General features: G+C 36.6%; 2 protein-coding genes across 6 annotated transcripts in view; both read right to left on the reverse strand.

Annotated features, from left to right (window-relative positions):
* Nucleotides 1-1,193: 1,193 nt before the first annotated feature.
* Nucleotides 1,194-22,709, reverse strand: LOC114243998 (acyl-coenzyme A oxidase 1). 5 transcript variants are annotated; one of them, XM_089727259.1, is made up of 15 exons: nt 17,709-17,838; nt 14,260-14,353; nt 13,396-13,529; nt 11,845-12,001; nt 11,126-11,294; nt 9,989-10,112; nt 9,564-9,808; nt 8,415-8,575; nt 7,079-7,241; nt 5,545-5,735; nt 5,128-5,277; nt 3,316-3,421; nt 2,410-2,562; nt 1,978-2,094; nt 1,194-1,438 (listed from the first exon to the last, which is right to left on the reverse strand). In XM_089727259.1, the coding sequence occupies exons 3-15, from the start codon at nt 13,517-13,519 to the stop codon at nt 1,295-1,297; spliced, it is 2,004 nt and encodes a 667-aa protein (XP_089583385.1). In that variant the 5' UTR covers nt 13,520-13,529; nt 14,260-14,353; nt 17,709-17,838; the 3' UTR covers nt 1,194-1,294. The 5 variants fall into 5 exon arrangements, with proteins under 5 accessions (XP_089583385.1, XP_089583382.1, XP_089583386.1 ...); XM_089727256.1 differs by lacking the exon at nt 17,709-17,838 and adding an exon at nt 17,233-17,318 and having other exon boundaries at nt 14,266-14,353; XM_089727260.1 differs by lacking the exons at nt 14,260-14,353; nt 17,709-17,838 and adding an exon at nt 22,608-22,709.
* Nucleotides 19,029-24,502, reverse strand: part of LOC114243999 (acyl-coenzyme A oxidase 1) — a 32,854-nt gene continuing 27,380 nt past the window's right edge. Inside the window, exons 11-13 of the mRNA XM_028175676.2 lie at nt 23,867-24,019; nt 22,608-22,724; nt 19,029-19,950 (exon numbers count right to left, since the gene is read on the reverse strand). Of these exons, the coding sequence (XP_028031477.2) occupies nt 19,807-19,950; nt 22,608-22,724; nt 23,867-24,019 (414 nt within the window). The 3' untranslated portion in view covers nt 19,029-19,806. The remainder of the gene's footprint in view (nt 19,951-22,607; nt 22,725-23,866; nt 24,020-24,502) is intronic.

Below are 24,502 nucleotides of genomic sequence, written 5' to 3' on the forward strand. Positions count from 1 at the left end.
CCCGCAAAATTATAATTTGCGTAATTACTGGTGGTAGGACCTCTTGTGAGTCCGCGCGGATGAGTACCACCACCCTACCTATTTCTGCCGTGAAGCAGTAATGCGTTTCGGTTTGAAGGATGGGGCAGCCGTTGTAACTATACCTGAGACTTTAGAACTTATATCTCAAGGTGGGTGGCGCATTTACGTCGTGGATGTCTATGGCCTCCAGTAACCACTTAATACCAGGTGGGCTGTGAGCTCGTCCACCCATCTAAGCAATAAAAAATAAAAAGGGACCCCGGTAACCGTACTCGTCGAACTCGACAAAGAGTCTTGAGTTGTTAGGTCTCCTTCGGAGGCGCTCGGGCAGCTGCTAGCAAATCACACCCCTCCTGACTGAGCCTTTACTCGCCCACATTTCCTGGTGAAACTGGAAAGGCCTTCGGGCCACCAGTAAAAAAAAAACATCTTCATTTTTTTTAAAGCAACCACTGTTCTAACTATAATACAATACTTTAAAATTATAATTTTATGAAACGGGCGGTAATGGGTGTCGACTTTAAAGGGTCGTTATTAGGTGCGTTTACGTTACTCATGGACCGGTAGGTATGCTCAAGGGCTCAAATGAGCGAACTAACACTGGCCCTAGCAAGAGTAGTGCTTAGCTGAATCTAACACCGGATTGGAATCGCATAGTATGTTATTAGTCGGTGGTACTTCCATGCACTAAGTCGTCAATGTAATTATATTACGAATATTGATGTAATGGTTACATGTTATTCCAGATCATCTAGATGTCTTTTCACCTGGAAATTTATGTATCAACCGAATTAATCTATACTAATAAACTAATATATAAATCTACAGTGGTTTTTACGGATGTTCCGTTATAACTACTGAACCATGCATCCGATTGACTTGAAACTTGGTATCCATGTAGAAAATACATGTACTTAATGGATAGGATAATATTTATGTGAGTGTTGGAATCCCTATACCAGTTGCGGGGGCGTTAATGATGAGAATCTTTGTGGGGGTGAGAAATAATAATGTTAATCTTAAATGCCCAGCGAAGCGGACGGGTACAGCTAGTAAATATATAAAGGTATGTTATATTGTGTAAATGAATGAACAATTATTATCTATCTCTTTTTATGAAATCACTTTGTTAAGAGTGTACATATAACAGAGGGAGAGAAATAAAATTTTAATTAGTTAGAAAATAATATTTATTGTTAGATATCGTTTTTACAATATATTTAATTTTTTACTATACAAAATCGATAATTAGGATATCGTATTGTTGATGCTATCACAGTTTAGCTTTGATCAGAGGTTTGAGGTACTGGTGGAAGGATCTGTTGACGGGCTCCGCGTTGAGAGGACTCTTCAGCGCCTCCTCCATCAGGCGCTCGTACACGCGCCCGTCGAAGGCACCCAGGGTGGAGTTCAGGATCTGTAATCAAATTGATGCCGATGACCTTCAACAGTTTTAGATACGTTACAGTATTAACTAGAAAGTTCGGTGGTTCTTTTTTCAAATTTATACTGACACCACAGATTATGCATTAAATACTGTCTGCGTATATCAAACTGACATAATACCAGGTATTTCGTCATCAATATTAGGCAAGTCTATTTTAGCGTGCAATTAAATTATTGACATTTGTGACTGATGATCCACATTTTTTTTAATTGTTTATTGCTTAGATGATTAGATGGATGGACGAGCTCACAGCCCACCTGGTGTTAAGTGGTGGAGCCCATAGACATCTACAACGTACATGCGCCACCCACCTTGAGATATCAGTTCTAAGGTCTCAGTATAGTTACAACAGCTGCCCCACCCTTCAAACCGAAACGCATTACTGCTTCACGGCAGAAATAGACAGGGTGGTCGTGCCTACCTGTGCGGACTCACAAGAGGTCCTACCACCAGTAAATGCTGGTTTTGATTCGCGTGTAATTATTACACGTTTGCGCGTACGACTTTACCTCATCTCTAATATCGAAGGCGTCCACCAACCCGACAGCGTTAGGTCGGACAGCCGCCAACAACTCTTCATATCTTTTCTGCAGCACCGCTATATCGTCTTTCTGTATCTTCGTGTACTAAAATATAAATTAATAATTTAGTTTTACCACTACATCGGTAAAGGCCGCCTTTAACTTTCAAGTACATATCTCTATTATCGTAATGGGTTCAACCCTATCAAATATCTGGAAGTTAATATTTTAATGTTTACTATCAACATTCTGTTAATGTGACGATATCACAAAATTGCTAATTTGAAACTATATTCTTAAAATAATAATAATTTGCAAAGGACTGTAACTGATATTTTGGAAGATTAACTAGTATTAACTAGCATAGATACTACATTAAACTTTTTTAATCTACATTCCAAGTTCGTATTTTATACATACCATCAAAAGCTCTCCGCGTTTTTCTAAAGCCCAAAACACAATGTACATCTCGATTAATTCGAGGACAACTTTTCTTAGATTCGGCGACAGGGTCTGGCTCAAGCGTTGCATTTCGGCCCAAGACATTTCGCAGAGTATTGCTCGGCAGTGAGCCTATGGGGTTATCACAGTATAAATATTTTTACAATAAAAAAAAAACTTTAAAGAAAACTCGGCTAACGGTATTGATCGAAAAAAAAATTGTCCTCATCACTACGAAGAAACTTTAAAGAAAATGTAATATCGTGAGTGGATTAAAAAGAACGCTTATAAACATTTGAATCTGTGTATTTATACAAAATGTTACAATACGAGTCACTCGAAAATTTCGAACGCATTGATAGGAAAAAATATATTGAGCATATTATATTATCTGTGGTCTAAAAATAACACGGACTTTTTGGCGGGAACGCGAGGAGTGAAGTTGTGTGATTTGTTTTATTTTGTCTATTTAATGTTTCTTCAGGTTTAAATGTGTAATAACGGTGGTTTATTATCTGTTTAATATCTGTGAAAGTGCACAAATGTGGGAAAATGAAACAAAGCCGCTGAACGTAACTTCTCGGGATCCCCCAAAAAGTCCACTGAAAAATATTAGTAAATGGCCACCATTTTTCTGAGATTATATTTCATCTCATCTCATTTAATTTAATTTCATCCCAGTTGATTAATGTCTCAAAGTAATCATCTTCATTTACTCCATATTATCATTTTTCATAAAAATAAGAATATAAATTAAAATAAGACATGACTTAAAGGTCTTAGTCACCAGGTCATAAAATCCCTTAAAAAAAAGTTACCTCACGAATTGACAGGTAAGAATATATTAAACGTATATATTATCTGTGGTCTGAAAACAGTTCTCACCTCACTAGCGTTCACGAGCTGCACGGAGGCTCTGTTCCAGGCGTCCTCGAAGTCTAACCCGGTTTTCTCGTGCGCCTGTACTGCCTCAAATGCTGCTTGGGTCTTTCTAAAAATGAACTCGGAATTACACCCGAATACAAAAAGCACTGCGGATTTACGATTATGGACATTTTAGGCGCTGACGAAATGTGTATTGGAAAAATATAACGTGGATTGAATCTTAAAACATTTTTTGCGAATATAAATCGCATATTTCAAATCGAATAATGCCGGTAAACATTATTTACTATACCATGAACGGGGGTTGTCGTATGAAAGCTTAAGATTTTTAGACTACAATAATTATTTTAAGCATATTTCATTTTGGCGGGCTTCTTGCGTTCACCACAGATTATACACAATGACTTTTTGATAATATGTATTAAAGAGACAATGGGCTATGCTCATGTAAGTCCTAAGGATTTGTCTTCCATGACGAACAGAAGTGTGGTACCTTGAGGTACTTGGGCTAAGGCAGCCGTCGGAATGTTGCAATACTTCGCTACCTGTTTTATTCTCATGATGCATATACACCAGTAGGTATAGTAGAGCGTCTTGTTAGGAGTGGGTGATATAAATCGTATCTAGATTCAATATCTATATATCGCAGCAATATCGTTGAATCCGATATCGCCCCGCACGAAATCTATATATCGATATCAGCTGATACACGATATTGCTCGATGTGATGCGCATCGGCATATCGTACCGATTCGTGAATCGAAATCTATATATCGATACCAGCCGATACACGATATTGCTCGATGTGATGCGCATCGGCATATCGTACCGATTCGTGAATATCAGCAATATTCGTTTGGTTCGTATCGAATCGGCCAGAGTGAGTGAGCGCACGATAGGGATATCATGTGATGAATGAAACAGAAACAGGCATTATCCATACAATTGTAAACCTTATATTTAAGTCCATATGTCTGTAGATTATTCTTAGCGTATCAGCAGGATACAATTTAGGAAAGAAGTTTCAACTTTCGACCCTAACTTGAATGCAGTATAGCCTATTTGCATCGTTGAATTTAATTTCACGCGCTTTGACCTTGAACTAGAATTTTTGGACAAGTGTTTATAAATACTTAAAAGTTTTTTGTGTTTGATTTTTAAAGTACACATTTTTCTATTTTTAGTTGAATCCAAATAATTGAGTTTATTTCTTGTGTTTGTATTAAACTTTTGAAATCTACACTCTTTTAGTATATTTTGTAATTTTAAATTAAGACACAAAATACTAAAAACTGAAAATAATGTAGCCAGTCCTAAGCCTGATAAAAGCATGAAGGAAAGTTTTTTTGATATTTTTATTTTCATGTTCTTTTTATTACTTTAAAATCATATTATAAATTGATATCAGAAAACCAACCGTATAACGTTGACTTAAATCTATATCTACTACGATATTATATCAGCGTATCGTTTCAAATCTCAAATATCATGAATCGAGAAAATCTACCTACTAGCATCCATCAATATATAGATTCAGAAAATATATAGATTCAATATCCGATATTGATACTCGATATATAGATACGATTCGATACGCGGCAAAACCGATATTACCCACTCCTACGTCTTGTAAGCTCATAGATAGCCGATATCCTTAATATGTAATTAATCAATATAATTGATTCTTAAAGCTCACGTCTCTCACGAGTGACGGCTCTGGTATCCAAATAAAAACTTTACTAAAATCAATGTGTATGATAACAGTAATTTCTGATGACGAAAATAAAAAGACAGTAATTCTATTGGACTCACCCAGCGCCCACCGCGTGGAATCCTCTTATGATGCCTTCAGGAGTGTTCTCCCATATGTGATTACTATTTTTTGAGAAGTCAACGAGATAGGCCACCGTGGGAGTCATTACTTTGCCAACGGAAGCCTGTTTCCAAGCCTTCACCAAATATCTGAAAAGAATCCGAGCTCATTCACTGATTTATTGTTAAAAAATGTTGCTTTTCAGATTTCAGAACACATGGAAGTAGACGTGGGGTTTTAGTAAGTAAAAATACGGCGATTTCCAACTGACCAAAAAATGACGAAAAAAAATTTGAATCCGTCTTTCTCTCCACAATCTCCGAGTTCGAATCTCGGAGCGACATTCGCAAGTATTAAACCCGAGCCCACCATACTATGTGTAGTTATAAAAATTTGATCCTTTCTTGTACAATTACCGGGCAGTCTGCAGCATCAGGACCGTGTACTCGCCCTCGTACGTTATGGTGGCAGCAGCAATGTTTTGTATTATCGGGAGACCCGATGAAGCCATGTACCCGTGGCCTCCGCAGGCCAATCTGCACTCCTCAATGCGCAGAGTGGCATCTCTCGAGCAAACCGCTTTCAGGCAACACGCTAATGCATGGAGCTGTAATGTTTAATGTAATATTACCGAAACAAAACAATAATATGCGATTCCAAAACGAAAATACACGTTTGAATAGTGTTACGCCATTAAGAGTAATACTATCTATCGCCGAATAGTCGAACGAATATCGAAGGATCTAGTAGCATCTATAACGCTCGAGAAGTACAACGCCATCTATGTCAGATAGCGGAAACAATACTCGACTTGTGTGGAATATTCTCGATAATTCTAGGGATGTGGTATCGACTATAAAAGCGTTGCAGAGATGGCACGCATTCAGTTAGTAATCGGAACTACTCGAAGCGAAACAGCGAACGGATCACCTGAAGCGAAGCGGAAGAAGCAAATTGAGAATTTTAAAGTGTTTGTGAAGTGTTTTATGTGTTCTAAGTGTTGAATAAGTTTTTAATTTGTACTTCGGTAGAATTTTATTTATCCTGAACCCCAGCGCGTAACAATAGCAAAAACCGAACTAACAATTAATTAAATCTTTATCCTGTTGATGTTCCTGATGCGTACGCAAATGTTCTAGTAGAACTAGTTCTGGTAGAACGTCTTGAAGTCGGTTAAAATGACGTGCAAGAGATTCCCTTACATACAAAGTAATAGAAGAGTGAACCAAAACATAATCAACTGACAAACATAAAAAAAACTAATTAATACAAGATTCTTAGAAAGTTTATCAATTGGCAAACATAAAAATTGTAGCCCTTTTGTCTCTGCCATCCTAAGTCCCACAAGAGGACACGTGGCTAGGACCCCACGTATTGTGGGAAAAGGAAACAAGAAAAAGAATGAAGGCTATTTATTATACAATGTGAAAAAAATCATAAGTCTATACCACAGCATACATACATAAAGAATATTTTTTTAAGGGATTTTATGACCTGGTAACTAAGACCTTTAAGTCATGTCTTATTTTAATTTATATTCTTATTTTTATGGAAATTGATAATATGGAGTGAAAAGAAATGAAATAGGAATGATTACTTTGAGACATTAATCAACTGTGATGAAATTAAGTGAAATGAGATGAGATGATATGGGATGAAATATAATCTCAGTAAAATGGTGGTCAATTACAGAGATTTTTTCAGTGGACTTTTTGGAGGATCCCGAGAAGTTACGTCCAGCGGCCTTGTTTTATTTTCCCACATTTGTGCATTTTCACAGATATTAAACAGTTAATAAACCACCATTATTAAACATTTAAGCCTGAAGAAACACTAAATAGACAAAATAAAACAATTCACACAACTTCACTCCTCGCATTCCCGCCAAAAAGTCCTACATAAAGAATATATAATATAATATAACAGATTATACAATAGCTCGTAAATTACCTCCGGAAGTTGATCTAGATTCCCTTTGCCCATGTCACTTGTCACTTTCGAGTAAGTGTTCCACAGCCAATTCCCGGTCACACGGTACGCGTGGCTCGTCGCTATGGCTATGAACAGCTTGTGTTGCTGCGTTACGTACTCAATGATTGCCGGCTCCGGTTCTCTGTAATTATTTCTCTTTTTATTTCTCAATTGATTAGAAAGAGAGGGGGTAAGAATCACTAGGAATCTAAGATTTTACTGAATGCGGTCAGTGCAGTACCCGCGACGTTATCATTGGACCCGCGGTCTGCTCTCAACATCTGCAGAGTCAAGTCAAGTCCCACATACACCTCGTATGTCCTAGGCACGGACACCTAGTGAGAGGTTCGGTCTTCTGCCCGAAAAAAATAAATACCCGCGACGTACTTTGGGGAACGCATGTGAACCTAGTATCAACGCGTATATCACCATTCTACATCTCTCTCTCTTCGATCGGTTCCTCACTGCTGAGGATCGTGACTCCGTCCAATTTCGTCAACCAACTGTCTCCATCGATCCCGCCCTGCAGCCCGGTGGAGTGCGTCGCTGATAGGCATCCCCAGTTCCTCCGCTATTTGGTCCGACCATCGTTTGGGACCTCTACCCCTAGGCCTTTTTCCCTCTATTTTACCGGTCACCACAAGGCGTTCCAAATTGCTGGTATCCCTACGTGCATTCTACATAACAGTCGTGATATCTATATTAGGTATCAGACTCCAGTAATTACCCAAGAATGAGAAGGGCGAAGTTGTGTATATTGTGTTATTTTGTTAACTTAGTGCTTTTGAGTGTATAAACGCGTAACAAGGATAGCTTATGTATTAACCATTTAGCATTTGTGAAATAAATTCTCTGGATGTGACTTCTTCAAAAAAGTCCACTGCAATCTCAATAAATAATCACCATTTTACTAAGACCTTATTTCGTCCCATCTCATCTATTAATTATAAATCTACAGTGGTTTTTACGGATGTTCTATTATAACTACTGAACCATGCATCCGATTGACTTGAAACTTGGTATCCATGTAGAAAATACACGTACTTAATGGATAGGCTAATATTTATATGAGTGTTGGACTCCCTACACCAATTGCGGGGGCGTTCATGGTGAGAATCTTTGTGGGGGTGAGAAATAATAATGTTAATTTTAAATGCCAAGCGAAGCGGACAGGTACAGCTAGTCTTTAAATAATTATAATCTGTGTGCGTGCGTGCTTGCGTGCGTGCGTGCGTGCGTGGGTGCCTGCGTGCGGGCGTGCGTGCGTGTGTGTGTTTTATTGAATACAAGTACAAGTTGAATATATTCTCATTACCCAGGCTTCGGTTGTGATTGGTGTCTGACGGCGGCGTACCGGACGGCGATGGTGGATGCCCGCGACAGCTCGTACGCCATGTCGGTCACAATGAGGACCCGCACGAACACCATGGTACCATAAGTCAGCTTGTCGCTTTTCGCTTTCACGTATGTACCGTCCTGTAAAAAGATTATTCATAAAATCGTGCTTTTATGTCATCATCATTATCAGCCCAGAGTCGTCATTTATGTATTACACTAAATTGCTGAACAGATCTATTTTTTTTATTGCTTAGATGGGTGAACGAGCTCACAGCCCACCTGGTATTAAGTGGGTACTGGAGTCCATAGACATCTACAACGTAAATGCGCCACCCACCTTGAGTTATAAGTTCTAAGGTCTCAGTATAGTTACAACGGCTGCCCCACCCTTCAAACCGAAACGCATTACTGCTTCACGGCAGAAATAAGCAGGGCGGTGGTACCTACCCGTGCGGACTCACAAGGGGTCCTACCGCCAGTAATTACACAAATTATAATTTTGCGGGTTTGATTGTTATTACACGATGTTATTCCTTCACCGTGGAAGTCAATCGTGAACATTTGTTAAGTACGTATTTCATTAGAAAAATTTGTACCCGCCTGCGGGATTCGAATTTAGAATTTAATTTTGTTACTTCTGTTTGTTGTTGTGATAAACAACGTAATACACAATACTTTCACCCTTATTAAAGGTATTACAGCCAGAGTCTAAAGTTAAAATTATAGAAATGTACCTTGAAATAGATGAAAATTATTTTTTTGGCAAATGCGAACGTTTTAGAAATTTGGTTGTTCTTTAGCACCCAACGAATAGCGAAAGAAAATTAAAGCCAATTATAGTATATAGAGTCGTTGACCCGCTTCTTGATAACAGAGTTTTGTACGATTCACATTGCGCATTCGTGTTATAATCTTAATGGAATAATGATTTCACGATGTCCATGTTGAAGACTGTTTTCATTTACTAGGGTTTTCGTGATGTGACCAAGGAATTTGTTTCAGATAGAAATATAGCCTGTTAGTTACAAGTAGAAAACATACAAGAATATTGCTTTGTGTTTTCAATAATGTAATAAATCATAATTTTTAAAAGTGTTTCTGAAAAAAGAAGTAATTGCATTTTTACCTTCAGAACCTGAGCGTTCTTCATCAACATATTCATCCTGGGTATACGGAAATTGTTGAAACCAAGGAAACCGTTATTGGCCGTATTAAAGCCAAGCTTAGGTCCAATCTCGCCAACTTTGACACCTGTTAGTGGCATGTGCGTTTCCGAATCTCGAATCTGAACGAAGAACGGATGGACCCCGTAACATTTGCCGTTCGTGTACAGTTGGGCAACCACGATGCAATGATTGGCCGTGTGAGCCACTGAAATATAAGACCGATAATATTGAGACCTGCGCATTTTACCTTGAAGTTACTGAGATTAGTCTTCAGCGTCACAAGTTGAACCTCACATTGACTTGTATCAACGGGACAGTCTACTACTACTAATATACTACCACACAGGATTATCAGTTTGGAATTTATCGGACATGTATTACTTACATCCACCTGGCCACCATTTGTACGCCGTCAGAGTTGGACTGTTCAGTACGAACTCCTCGGTCTTAGGGTCGTATGTCGCAGTCGTCTCTAAGCCCCTGAGAAACGTGCCGTGACCTAGCTCCGTCTGCGAAGAACGCATATAGGTACATACAACGCCAAATGTGAGTTTGGTGTCTTGTTTTAACATGCTTCTTTGTTTATATTTTCGGTGTCCTACATGGAATCTTAAAAACGATTCTACGTAAAGCATTTCCTGGTCTTTATAGGTACCTTATCGTGAACGTCACCGCCGACTTGTGTTTTTTTTCCCACCCACCTGATGTACAGTGGTCGTCGGAGCTCATAGACATTTACAAGGTACAAGTCGATATACAAGTCGACTCCCTTCTAATCAGTGCATTCTTTACTTCGGTTAATTTTACGGTAGTTGAATACCAAACAGTACAGTAGTAACAATAACGGTACAAGAATGACCAAGTAATTCAGTTTGGGTCAAGCCTTTCCCAAAAATAAAGAAAAGTAAGGAATGTTGCTTTTTCTTAATATTTTTTGTGGCTAAGATGAGTGAGCCCATAACCATCATTCATTCTTCTACCCTTCTCCCAGTCGACGCAACATGTTTTCTTCTTCCATACTCCTCTATCATATACCATTTCTTCGCTCACTCCCCTTACATATATCATCATTCACGAAATCCATCCATTTCTTCTTAGGCCTACCTCTTCCTCTATATCTTTCCACATTCATAGTTAACACTCTCTTACCAACCTAATTTTCATTTCGTGTTATCACATGTCCATACCATCAAACGCGCACTTCTCAGCTTCTCTGTTGATCTCAGCCCATAGCCATCTACAACGTTAATGCCGCCGCCCATCTTCAGACATGAGTTCTAAATCTCTGTTTTTACATAAAACGGCTGCCAGATCTTTCGAATCAAAATGCATTACTGCTTCACAGCAGAAATAGGGGGGCGGTACATACCCGAACGTGCTCAAATCGCCCTACCCAGTAACACAAGTTAACAAGTTAAAGTAACATAAGTTAAGTTAAGAGAAAGAACTAATTTTTAAGTTGGCTTTACAGAACTTAGGGCTCTCTGAGAAACGCTACATCAACATTATAACAATTAAATACCTGAGCATAAGTTCCAATAATCTCCAGATTGAGAGCCTTCGGTAGCCACTCGGCGACCTGGTCCGGAGCGCTCTGGTTCATGATGGTCGGTACGAACATTCCCATGTGCAACATAAATGGGGAAATGTCTTTAAACACTCCCATCTGGACGCGATATTTGTTTGTTGGACTAAAAATAAGGCATGTATATACAGCGTGTTTGAACTTAACAAATACGATGTTCATGTTCGTCACTTAGTAATCTAACGCCAGTCAATCTGTCTACAGGTTAGATTTCACACACGCTTATACTACATAAGATTGAAACTGAAACTAGAATATCAATTTCCACACGCACCAAGAACAGATGACAATCCAATAATTTTATAAATTTGCTCCTACGTAGAATAAAAAGATGAAATTGTTTGTTGGTTCGATTTGCTATTTAAGCGTTTTTTTTTTCAACTATTAACATTTATAATTAGATAGACGGACCACGGCACAAACATCTGGTGATACCAGAGTCAAAGTTAGGAATAATGCGCTAAAGAGAAAAGCCCAAAATAGTTGAGATAAATGATTAATGAATTTAACTGCAAATAAGGAATATACATATAAATTAACAAGTTTCCATAATGCGAACGATATGAAATGAGTACTTTTTAACCGAGGTCTGAAAAGAGTACTAAGTGATTGGCAGCGGATTAATTATCTGTTTTCGAAGTTCATAAAAGCTTTACCTAAACGCATCTAAAGTGTTATTCGTTTCAGAATATTTCCTGAAGAATTCGTAGAGTATGCACGCCTTCCGTATCGAATTCTCGTAACGCTCCTTGTGGCTCAGATACTCCTCAGGGACAACATCTTTCAGCTCTTTGATGTCAAGTACCAAATTTTCTGCCAAATTTCAAAGATTCATTAGGTAAAAGTTCCTCATTCAACCAACGTAAGCTAGATTTTTCTCCTGTGCTATGAGTGACGGGAATACAGAAAAAACAAGAAAAATTTTTGACGTTTATCCACTCATGAAGTTTCGTATTAATAGTAGTTACAGTTGAAGGAGCAAATTGCTGTTCTTTATTGTCAATAGTGACGTGCAGTGAGTCATAACATTTATCGAATTTATTATTTTAGGACACTTATTAATTACATATTTTTTTATTACTTAGATGGGTAGATGAGCTCACGGCCCACCTGATGTTAAGTGGCCCATAGACATCTACAACGTAAATCCCGCCACCCACCTTTAGATATGAGTTCTAAGGTATCAGTATAGTTACAACGGCTGCCCCACCCTTCAAACCGAAACGCATTACTGCTTCACGGCAGAAATAGGCAGGGTGGTGGTACCTACCCTTGAAGACTCACAAGAGGTCCTACCACTAGTAAAATAATCCGACAGTCCATTGATTGTAATTATTGGTGTACTTATTTACCACACAACTAGATAGGCAGTATTTACTAGGCAGTATAGTTGGCAATAGGCAGGGTGGTGGCACCCTACCTCTGGCAGCCTACATAGATCGTCCTCCCGAAATCACAGGAAGTTCAAAAACCGGCCAAGTTAATACTAGGTACTACAATGGTCAATGACAATTAATTAAATTTATTTTTCCTCACACAGCTCTTATACTTTATACAATTTTCAAATTAATGAAATAAAAAGAACATTGAATTAAGGAACAATGAAATTAATTAACAATTGTAAATTGTAGTTAAGTTAAAATAACGTTGATAAATTGAATAAAACATGGGTTACTTTATTTTTCATTAAACATTTCCGTTCTTTTAATGTTCGATAATAATTTATAGTTCTAATTGTATTTTCAAATTAGTTTTGAGTTTTCAAATTTTTTATCTGCATGTAAATAGGCAAAGATAAAAATTGAGTTAAGTAATTTTCTCCTCTATTTCTCAGCCAATTTTATTTTCTTTTGTTTTAGCAGCTAACGACAAGGTTTACTTAATGGTAACGATATTCTTTTCGAAAATAATACTCAATGTTTTTTTTTTTTTTTTTATAAACGCGGTATCATTAACCTTATTCAAAAATTATCCTAAGCCTTGAGGTGTCAGAGATTACGTTTAAATTTCGATTACTGGGCAAACACAAGTACTACTTTAGACCCAAACTAGATAAACATACAATCTACTTTACATACAAATAAAATATAAACATAGTTTTTATCAACATAAAAGTATTTCGCGTTGTTTCGTAAAACCTATTTTTGGTCTATTAATGTATAATATGTATTACAATTGTACATAATTTTGATAATGATTCCACTTACCCACTTCTCTCCTCTCCAAAGTATGCTCTTCTCCTCCATCAATAAAATGCACCAGTTCTTGTACATCAAACGAACACTTCTGCCTCTCCCTAACTAGATCAGGATTAACGCTATTCATAGCCATTTTCAGACGTCTGTCGAATAAAATGTATAGTTTTCAAATAATTAACGATTTATTGTATAACGTCTACAACATTAGTTCCGCGTGATATCATAATAATATGATGATACGGTATAAAGTGCGCGATATCATCAACAAATATTTCATATCTAATCTCGCTAAACTAAGACTTTACCCCCCTTTATTTAATCGATACAGAAATACATTCCTTTTGTCTTTAAGCTTGTATGATCTTCTTAATGAATTATCGTAACTTTATACAGACGTTTTAAAAAGAATGTCAGAAAATTTAAACATAACCGTTCGCCATAACGCTCATTTTTTTCCCTACCTATTCGCGGGTATCCTAAGGGACTATTCTAACTACGCCAAGACGGGTAAGCGAGTTCATGTGCTCAACCTTAGAGAATCTCCTAGCCCTAGCAAGGGCAGTGCTTCGCAAAATCTACTACTGGATCAAAATCGCGACCCGCTGTTAATATTCGGCGAGAAACTCAATGCGCTATGTCTATGGGACGTTCATTAACAGTTGGATAAAGTTACAATGTAACGAACTGATTTTAAACCTATTGTAAACATTCGGTAACAACAACAAACATGGCCGACATTGATCAGCTGTTTGATGACTTTTGTCTTAATCTGATCCGACTTCGGTTGACTGATCGGTCAAATAATATTAGTTCTTAACATATCAAAACAAAAATGTCGTGATGGCAGGAAAGGATAAATTACAAAAAATTTACCATTACCCCACGAGTGTGTCAATTTCATTATCACAATTCATTTCCCGACTCGTCTTGCCTATCTCTTGGGGCCATTATAACACTGTCGATACAACTGGAAAACAGAGGAAATGCTCTAGAACGTTCTAGAAAGTTTTTATTTTAGCCAAAAATACATTAGTCATTATAAAAATACACCTAAACCTAAACACCGAAGTCAGTATCAACTTGTTTTTTTTTGTTACAATTAAAATATTAACAAAACTGAACTATTTTACTCTTATGATAATTAAACGATCGGAAATCAATCAATCAATCGCAAATCTGGCACTTCTGGTAGAATAAAGATTTTGTTTACTGTCAGAATGATGCCTACTAATCATTTCTAACTAGAACTAGGTTCTGGTAATTTATACCTAGTCAGGTCATAAGTATTATCACACAGTAAAAACTTTTCTTTTAGAATGCTGGCCACAAAAAAGTTTATTGAATTCGAATTTCGAATTGTTCATGAAAATAAAAATAGTATACATTTAGAATTTTACTCATTTTTAAATATGGAGTGGACGCTTAAAGAAGACCGTGTTGCAGTTATTGCGTTGCATCGTTGCGGTTACGCGCCAATTCAAATTACATACTGAAAAATTTTAATATAACCAAAAGATTCGTTTATCGTACCATCAAACGATACAATGAAGACTCTAGTGTAGATGACAGGTCAAGAAGTGGTCGCCTTCGGTCTGTTAGGACTCCAGCAGTGATAAAAGCTGTGAAGGCGCGAATTCAAAGAAATCCCAAACGTAAGCAGAAACTGTTGGCCCTTCAGATGGGGTTAAGCAGAACCACGGTGAAAAGGGTGTTAAATGAAGACTTAGGGCTTCGGGCATATCGAAGAAAAACAGGACATCGTTTGAATGCTCGTCTAATGGACATGAGACTGAAGAGATGCCGCGCTTTGTTGAAGCGGTACGCGGGAAAAAAATATCGGGAAATTCTTTTTTCGGATGAAAAAATTTTTACCGTAGAAGAGAGCTACAACAAACAAAATGATAAGGTGTACGCACACAGTAGTGAAGAAGCGAGCAACCGTATTCCGCGTGTCCAACGAGGTCATTTTCCATCCTCGCTCATGATATGATTGGGAGTTTCTTATTGGGGCTTAACTGAGGTACATTTTTGTGAGAAAGGTGTAAAAACGAATGCAGTTGTGTATCAAAATACAGTCCTGACGAACCTTGTGGTACCTGTTTCTCATACCATGTTCAAAAACAGGCACTGGGTATTCCAACAAGATTCGGCGCCAGCTCATAGAGCGAAGAGCACACAAGACTGGCTGGCGGCGCGTGAAATCGACTTCATCCGGCACGAAGACTGGCCCTCCTCCAGTCCAGATTTGAATCCGTTAGATTACAAGATATGGCAACACTTGGAGGAAAAGGCGTGCTCAGGACTTTTTGGCGGGAACGCGTGGAGTGAAGTTGTGTGATTTGTTTTATTTTGTCTATTTAGTGTTTCTTCGGGTTTGAATGTGTAATAATGGTGGTTTATTAACCGTTTAATATCTGTGAAAGTGCACAAATGTGGGAAAATGAAACAAAGCCGCTGGACGTAACTTCCTCGGGATCCTCCAAAAAGTCCACTGAAAAATCTTAGTAAATGACCACCATTTTACTGAGATTAGATTTCATCTCATATCATCTCATTTAATTTCATCCCAGTTGATTAATGTCTCAAATTAATCATTTTCATTTCATTTCACTCCATAATATCATTTTTCATAAAATTAAGAATATAGATTAAAATAAGACATGACTTAAAGGTCTCAGTTACCAGGTCATAAAATCTCTTAAAAAAAAAAAAAAAAAGGCGTGCTCAAAGCCTCATCCCAATTTGGAGTCACTCAAGACATCCTTGATTAAGGCAGCCGCCGATATTGACATGGACCTCGTTCGTGCTGCGATAGACGACTGGCCGCGCAGATTGAAGGCCTGTATTCAAATTCACGGAGGTCATTTTGAATAAACTTTAGTGTCATAAGAATCTATGTTTTGTTAAGTTCATTTTGGTATATGAATGGTTACATAATGAATAAACTTGTTTCAATTATTTTACATTAAACATGTGACAGAATTTATGACCTGACTAGGTACAGCGGGAACCATTTTTTTTTTAAATTAGTATCAGTTTTGTCGACGAGGCGTCTTTAAACTTGTGCTCGACAAGACTTAATTCTAAGAGTAGGTGGAGATTTAATTTTCAATTAAATAATATTTACATAAATTAATTTAATAAAAAGAAAGCCATTGCGTAACGTTTCACTATTCAATAGTTTACTAAAATTGTACGTTTTATATGACAAAACAAAACAATTTGGTATTATCAATAGTTATCTATTTGATATGAACAGTATATGATTTCAAATTAAATGTGCAAAGTTCAATACTGGGATCAAATTATGAACTAGCTGACCCGGCAGATTTCGTAGTGCCTTAATCGATAAATAAAAGATAAAAAAAAAATTATAAAATAAACTTAAAACAAAAAAAAGGGATCCGTCCGACGGGGGACACGTCAAAGTGAAAACAAAATTGTTATTTTTATTTAATTACGAGCATTTTCATATTTATCTACCTTTTAAACCTCCTCTAGACTTCCACAAATAATTCAAGACCAAAATTAGCTAAATCGGTTCAGCAATATATCAAGTGTATAATCTATGGGTCCAGCCGTTCTCGAATTTTAGCGAGACTAAAACGAACAGCAATTCATTTTTATATATTATATAGATAGATATTTTATGTATCTACCTATTTTTCGTTCTACACCAAATAATATCTAGAAAAGCGCCATCTAGCAGTCACTGTAGAACTAAATAATTATTATCAAAATAGTTAAATTGATTGGAAGTAAACAAGATTACGTATCCTTTTATCTTGCTTCTATTTGATAAAGTTAAATATTTCAATGACACAAATACATTAATATAGAACTCACCGTATTAATTAGGTAAGCGCTGTTACGAATTGTAATGCTAAATTGTTATTGTAACGCGAGTTAACGTTCTGCCGACTCGACTGATGTGACTATTATAATCCTACCGAATTCGAAAGCTGTTGCTCTGCGCTTGCACAAAGATAGCAGTCGATTTTTAAGTCGACTGGACGTGTGTTTTTGTCAAATCCGCGTTATAAGCGTCATGATTGACAGTTTCTCTGCAATGTGCTAATTTACAGAAAAACGATGGAATTTATAAACCAATTGCTTTACTATTTGGTCTTTTTACAATTAAAATTATAAATTACAACGAGTCACACGTGTCGCCATAAAACGGAATGGTTCAATGCTCGGCATATCACAAAAGAATTGAAAAGAACTAACTAAATCTAGCCATGACAAGATTGAAATCTTTAATACCAAGAATGTAAAAAACAAGGAGATACATATGAGAACATAGATTTTAAAATTAATACCATGAATGGTGAATTTTTTTGTTTAGATTGAAATCTTCCAGTCTTATTGTTGTCTACAATTAAGATATCCATAGACGTTTATTTTTTCGCACATAAATTACTTTATCACTACGTATTCAATTCTGCTTCTGCGGTCGCACGGTCATTGACCGTAACCTTGACCGTCATTCCGTTCGGAAACTCCATACTGGTACTGCCAAGTGCCAACCATAGACCCAACGGGACCTGCAGACTACCAGTTACATAGATATGAGATATATATGTTACGGTAAAAGTAGATATTGCGGCAAACGTACACATTTTCCGGTAAATGTGCACATTTGCCTCCTCGTTTGGGTAATGTGCATTGACTGCAACTAACATTTACAATTTCAAAGGGAAATGTACATTGAATTCACAATGACCATGTCGTTTTGGTAAATGTGAGCATGGCATACATAATACGAAATCGCAAGAGTACCTAATGTGTTAATATACGATATGTTTATATAGCGCTAACAAAATTGAAGTAATTAAACTAACATGTCTTCTAATGTAACGTAAACGTAATTAGGAAAGTAAATGAAAAAACACGGTTAAGCCTCTCTTGAGATCTGTTATATTAACTCTTTATTTAAAACAAACAACCAAGAGTACAAAAACATTTGTACGTAAACCATAGACAATATACCCTGATTTATAAAAAATATATCCATAACAATAAATTCACTAAAGATCACAATTTAACAAACAATTAATAACGTAGGTACACTTTTCTTACACAATATCATCTCTTCAATTAATTATTATTTAATGTCATAAAAAATCGTTTATTGTCATTTATAATAACCGGCAAACTTCTTGAGCATTTGTTGACGTAGTGGGGGTAAGTTTGCGCATGGTACACTCACGTGCAAAAACATTACTTACTCTGCGTCCATAATGCTATTAAATTATTAAAATTAACATATGTATTTATTTATATATTTATTAGAACATCAACAAAACATATAGGTTAATAATTGTAATAATTTAATCTTGGGGTAAAATAGATATTCCTTCTATTAAGTCAAAACTAGAGCTGTTGCCAGGTCTTGGTTCAGTTGAAGCGAAGCTGGTATTTGTAATTTTTTTTTCGTTATCATAATCTTGACCATCATCATCATCACTGTTTTCATCACCCGAGTCGCTATCATCGTGATGAGTCGACATAGGGCTCATCGGCGTAGTTTACAACTCGGTCGATTCGGTCTTCTTTTTTGTCTATAATTAATTATTTTTTGAAGATATTCGATTCGTAGTAATCGAATGTTACTTTTTTCATTTACCAGCTTCCGATTATTTTCTGTTCTTTTTTTCCATCTGAAGCCTAGCTCTTTCATAATCCGTCGTAAGCTTCATTCCGAGCCATTAAAATTTATATCTTCTTTAAATTTTTCGAAGCCTTTCTACGGTACGGAGTTTCGCTGCTTGTTATGTAGTTATTATGATTACATCTTTTTATTACAGATTGAACGAAACTATCCATTCCGGTAACTTTCTTCTTCCCTGATCTTTTCTTACCCGGAGTCCGAAACACGGCGAGCAAGCCAGAGCCTTTAGCTTCGTTAATAATGCACCTAACAGTACTCACTGATGTTTTTGTTGCTTCCGAAGTCTGTTTTAATTTTTCCATATCATTCTTCCCCTGTTTTATAATGAAGCAATATACGTCGTACACAAATTTTCTACCCTTTCTTTTAAGTACTACACCAGTTTGTCACGGCATAGTGTATGTTTTATAAAAAATCAACAAACACTCAACATATAGCAATGGCAACAAAGTCCACAAGCAATTATAACAAATAACTGAACGATTAATAACGATAGACTTTCCACTGTGCGCAAGCGTACTTTTGGGAGCAAGCGGAATGAGGGCGCGGTGCGGGACGCAAGGTTCGACTGATCTACCAATAACGCGCTCGATACGATTTCCCCTGCCGTCGCGCCTCACCCTCACCACCAAAGTGATCTAAAATTCGGTTCTGCGCAGTCAAGGTCATTTGCTCAAGAAGTTTGCCGATTACTATAACTACTTTTAATTTGCATTTGAATATTATGTGTGTACTTAAATCGGAACTCAAAGTTTCCCCTGCATGAGAGGTTTGAGGTACTGGTGGAAGGATCTGTTGACGGGCTCCGCGTTGAGAGGACTCTTCAGCGCCTCCTCCATCAGGCGCTCGTACACGCGCCCGTCATAAGCGCCCAGAGTCGATTGTAATATCTATTAATAATAGTCGATACAACTGCAGTATAACGTAATAACGTCAGCTGAATTAACTCCAAACAAAAACAGGTTTAGTACGTATTTCATTAGAAAAACTGGTGCTCGCCTGCGGGATTCGAACACCGGTGCATCGCTACATACGAATATACCGGACGTCTTATCCTTTAGATCACGACGACTTCAACATTTTGTTTTATAGAAAAAAAAAAGTGTTATTAAAGTGAAACTTTTATTACCATGACATGGGGTAAATTGGGATCCTGGGGTAAATTGGGACAAACCTGCGGAAGATTCTCAAAGTACCTGTAGCACGGAATCTACCTAATTTTGTTTATGTTAATATTTATCAATGTATAGAAGAAAAACCAAGTTAACTATGGAAGTACTACATATGAGTTAAGTTGGTCCCAAAAATTCGTCAAATTAAATTGAAAATAGTGGTTGAAAAGTGCATTTTAAAACAGCTTAAAGAACTTTTAAAAAAAGTAATATTATCGTTGTTTTTTCAATAAGATCACAGTTTATATAAGTTTTTAATACACCTGGAAATATCACAACAAACGGTAAGTTGCAATATTCTTATTTTAAATACAATATTTCGACAAAATAAAAAATTTATATTTTTTCCTTTCTTTTTGGGGAAAATTGGGACGTTTGTAGGGTAATTTGGAACGAGACTGGAAAAATTAGGGACGAGAAAACACAAAATTGGAACGCCAAAAGACAAAATAGGGATGGCTTGTTAGGGTTGTCACTGATATCTTATAATAGATTTTTTAGCCTATACTATCACTTAATTGCGTGATGTAAAGAAGGTTAATGTGTTTATCAGTTAGTTTATGTAAGTATTATAGGTAAAAGAAAAGTATATATATAATTACTTTTTTTTGCGACATTTACCTTGTAATATCTGCCCGGTCGTATGTTCTTTATAGCAATAAAAAAAATTAAAAGATAAAAGAACTCAAACGAATCAAAACTTTTGTTATTTCATAATCTATTCACGCGTCGAATCATGATTTTGTTAACATTCACAACGAACACACACAAATAAAAACAGGCCTCAGATTTTAAATGTAACATTAATAAAAAATCCGAGATATCCAATTATGAGTGAGTGAATTAATTGAGTTTAGTTATTTAGCTTAGAAAGAATTTCTTTTATTTTTGTTATTATTGGCAGTAATCAGATAAAGCTGTTTTTTTATCTTATTCATTATATTATCTTACTCTTGCTCAAAGATCATTTTGAAAATGTTGATTAAATAAAATTGTATTAATGCATTTCCAGTCCTTTTGTTTTCTATTTTTTATTCTATTTTATGATTTTGTTTCAGAGTTGTGATTTTTAAGGAAATTAAATAATAATTTTCATTACATACTTTTTTTGATCATTGTATTGTTGATTATCATTCACGTCACATCGCTTCGGAATAGAAACCAGCTTAATTTACACTATGTTGTGTATTGTGCTTAAATTATGGATTGTATTCATCATTTCGGTCCATATAAATAATTATATGGCACCTACCTATATATCGCAGTACTGCGAGTTGACAACCCTTACAAATATCCCAATTTAACCCTTAACCGTGTCAATTTACCCCGGACGCTGGGTAAATTGGGACGGCCATTATTTTACCGATTATTTCTTTAAAATGAATAATTCAAATAATGTAACGGTTTTTATCACCTAGGTACGTTCAAGACTCAACTTATTTCTTTGGTTGAGCAGTGACTATTTAATTGGAACTATTTTAAAATTCAATCTGAAGGTCGATTTTGTCCCTATTTACCCCATTGTACGGTACATCGTCTCAAACTTTTTCATCTGTGTGTTGCATGTCGCGTGACGGGCAGCCGCGGAGTAGGGATGAAGTGAAAGGCTCGTCAGAGCAGCCAAGGCCAATATGGCGGTGCCTATAGTTCGCAGCAGCTGACCGTGTAGTGTATAGACTATTACTAATTTGTGCCAGTGCTCCACGATATTTTGTGTTTTTTTGTGTTTAATGTAAATGTTGTTTGTCAGAGTTTAATGTCTATAATGTGAAAAAAAAGTTACACTTTTACCGCGGTTTCACAAAACCACACAATCCTTTTTTTATTATTATTATAATTATTCTATTTTCCCATATAGTTAACGAGAGCAAAATGCAAACCTATTAACGTTAATAATGAAATTCATGATTAAGTAATCGAACTAAATGGTTTAGTAAAAATAACGGAAACGTTTTGACGGACCGATTCGAGAATCGTTCTACCCGCGCACAGTCCAGCGACTAAACAACTTCACGAGAACTCTTAGCTGTACCATTCACTAATGCAGGGTCAGCAAGCCTTTAACGGTAAAGCTATGGCCACGGTAGAATACATCAACGATACCGAAGGTCTATGGCTTCAGAGGTACCGTGCGAGATTAAATCTAATGGTTTTTTTTATTGCTTAGATGGGTGGACGAGCTCACAGCCCACCTGGTGGTAAAGGCGCCACCCACCTTGAGATATAAGTTCTAAGGTCTCGGTACAGTTACAACGGCTACCCAACCCTTCAAACCAAAACGCATCTTTCAGATCTGCAGCCGCACCCTGACTACCATAATCATGTATCCACAACCGTCACAACCGTCAAATAATGGAAGAACCCTATTAAGTTACCTCGTCCATGATGTCGAAAGCGTCGACGAGTCCAACCGCGTCCGGTCTCAGCGCATTCAATGTGTCTTCGTACCTCTCTTGAAGTTGTTCTGTGTCGGTCTTCGATATCGAAGTGTACTGAAACATTGGTCTCATCTTAATCGACGGTCGTATTTTAACTTTAAAAAAAAATCGGTTGTCTGTAAAGTCGGTTTACTGACGATAGTTAAACGTGACAACGTCATGAGAAAATACTGACGGAATGGTTTCATTTTTCAAAAAAAAATTAATTTTATTTGTTTGATAGATATTTTGTATGGACAATTCATTCACTTTTCACTGAACTTCATACTTGACGAAAACATGTGAATGTATTATTGTACAGCAGCTGTCCACGCGGATGCATCGCTCACTCAAGTAGGAGAGAGACAGATGTTGAACGCTGCCGAACGCGGAGGCCGATTGTGACTCTTTGTCACTCGTTGCGCGCTCTCGCTTGCACTGCAAGCCTTAAATGGAACGCCTCAGAGCGAGGTAACGCCGCATGAGTCATGTTTTTTCGTGCGTGCAGGCGGCTCCATCGAATTATAAGACGTTGTCACATCAAAAAATATTAACGATTTAAACGAAAACTAAAAGCTTGTTTAAAACCTGTTTAAAAACTACATTAATTTTATTAAAAACCAGCAATGAACGCGTACAAAACTTAGGTCGACGGCCGCAGTCAATATTGGCGGGAAGGCGACGAGCGAGCTTGTGCGGTTTTTTTATTTTGTTCATTTATAGTTTCGTCAGGTATACAATAATGATGACTTATTAACTGTTTAGCATTTGAAAGTGTACGAGTGAGGGAAAATGAAACAAAACCGCTGGATGAAACTTCTCGGGTTCTTCTGAAAGAGTCTCGGTAAATAACCACAATTTTACTGAAATTATATATCATCCTATCTTATTTCGTTTCATTTAATTTCATCCCAATTGATTAGTCCTGAATTAATCAACTTAATCTCATTTTTCATCATTATAACAGAATATACGAAAAAATATATGACTTAGCTTAAGCTACCTGTGAGGTCACAAAATCTTTAAAAAAAACTACTTTACATCGCCGCTTGATTGACCAGTCACGTGAGCCAAATTTTATTTACGTTACATTGCGCTGGTTTTTTTTTTTAATATTTTAATAATACGTAGCTTACAATGTTTTGCTATCGTCCGATGACCAGACCCACAACCACTCATCATTTTACAAAGTTCCCGCGCCCATAAGCACAAATTACCTTCAACAGATCTTGTAGTTTATCTAAAGCCCAATACAATGTATATAATTCGACCAACAGTTTCATGACTCGGCGTAACGCTGGTGAAAAGCTTGATGAGACCTTCACAAACTCTTCGTGGAAATACGATATAATAATCACTCTGCAGTGAGACTGAAAAAAAATTATTTATCAAAAGTTAATTTTTATTCTTTATTGTACACACAGTTAATACAACACAATAATTGCGAAGAGTTATAAAATGGCGAACTTAACTCAACAATTGATTTATCTACCAGCTAACCGTTCTTAAAGAGGAAGAGCTTTTCATAAGTGGGTAGAAGAGTACAATCTAATCAATTTACTTATTGATGCAATACACAATAACAATAATAATAAGAAAAAAAAATCACTAATACATAATATATCAAACTATATACATACACAATTACACACATAAATAACATAAACATATACATACACAATTACACACATAAATAACATAATCATATACATACACGTACATATATAATGAAATATATAAAATAAATACTTAAAAGTAATACTAAATCGATAGATAGTGCTCCTTTAATGCCTTCCTGAATACTTTAAGTGAGGAGCTTGCACGGATTGAGTCCGGCACGCGGAGTTAAATAA

The sequence above is a fragment of the Bombyx mandarina genome, chromosome 05 (genome assembly GCF_030267445.1).
Source record: "Bombyx mandarina strain Sakado chromosome 05, ASM3026744v2".
Lineage (NCBI taxonomy): Eukaryota > Metazoa > Arthropoda > Insecta > Lepidoptera > Bombycidae > Bombyx > Bombyx mandarina.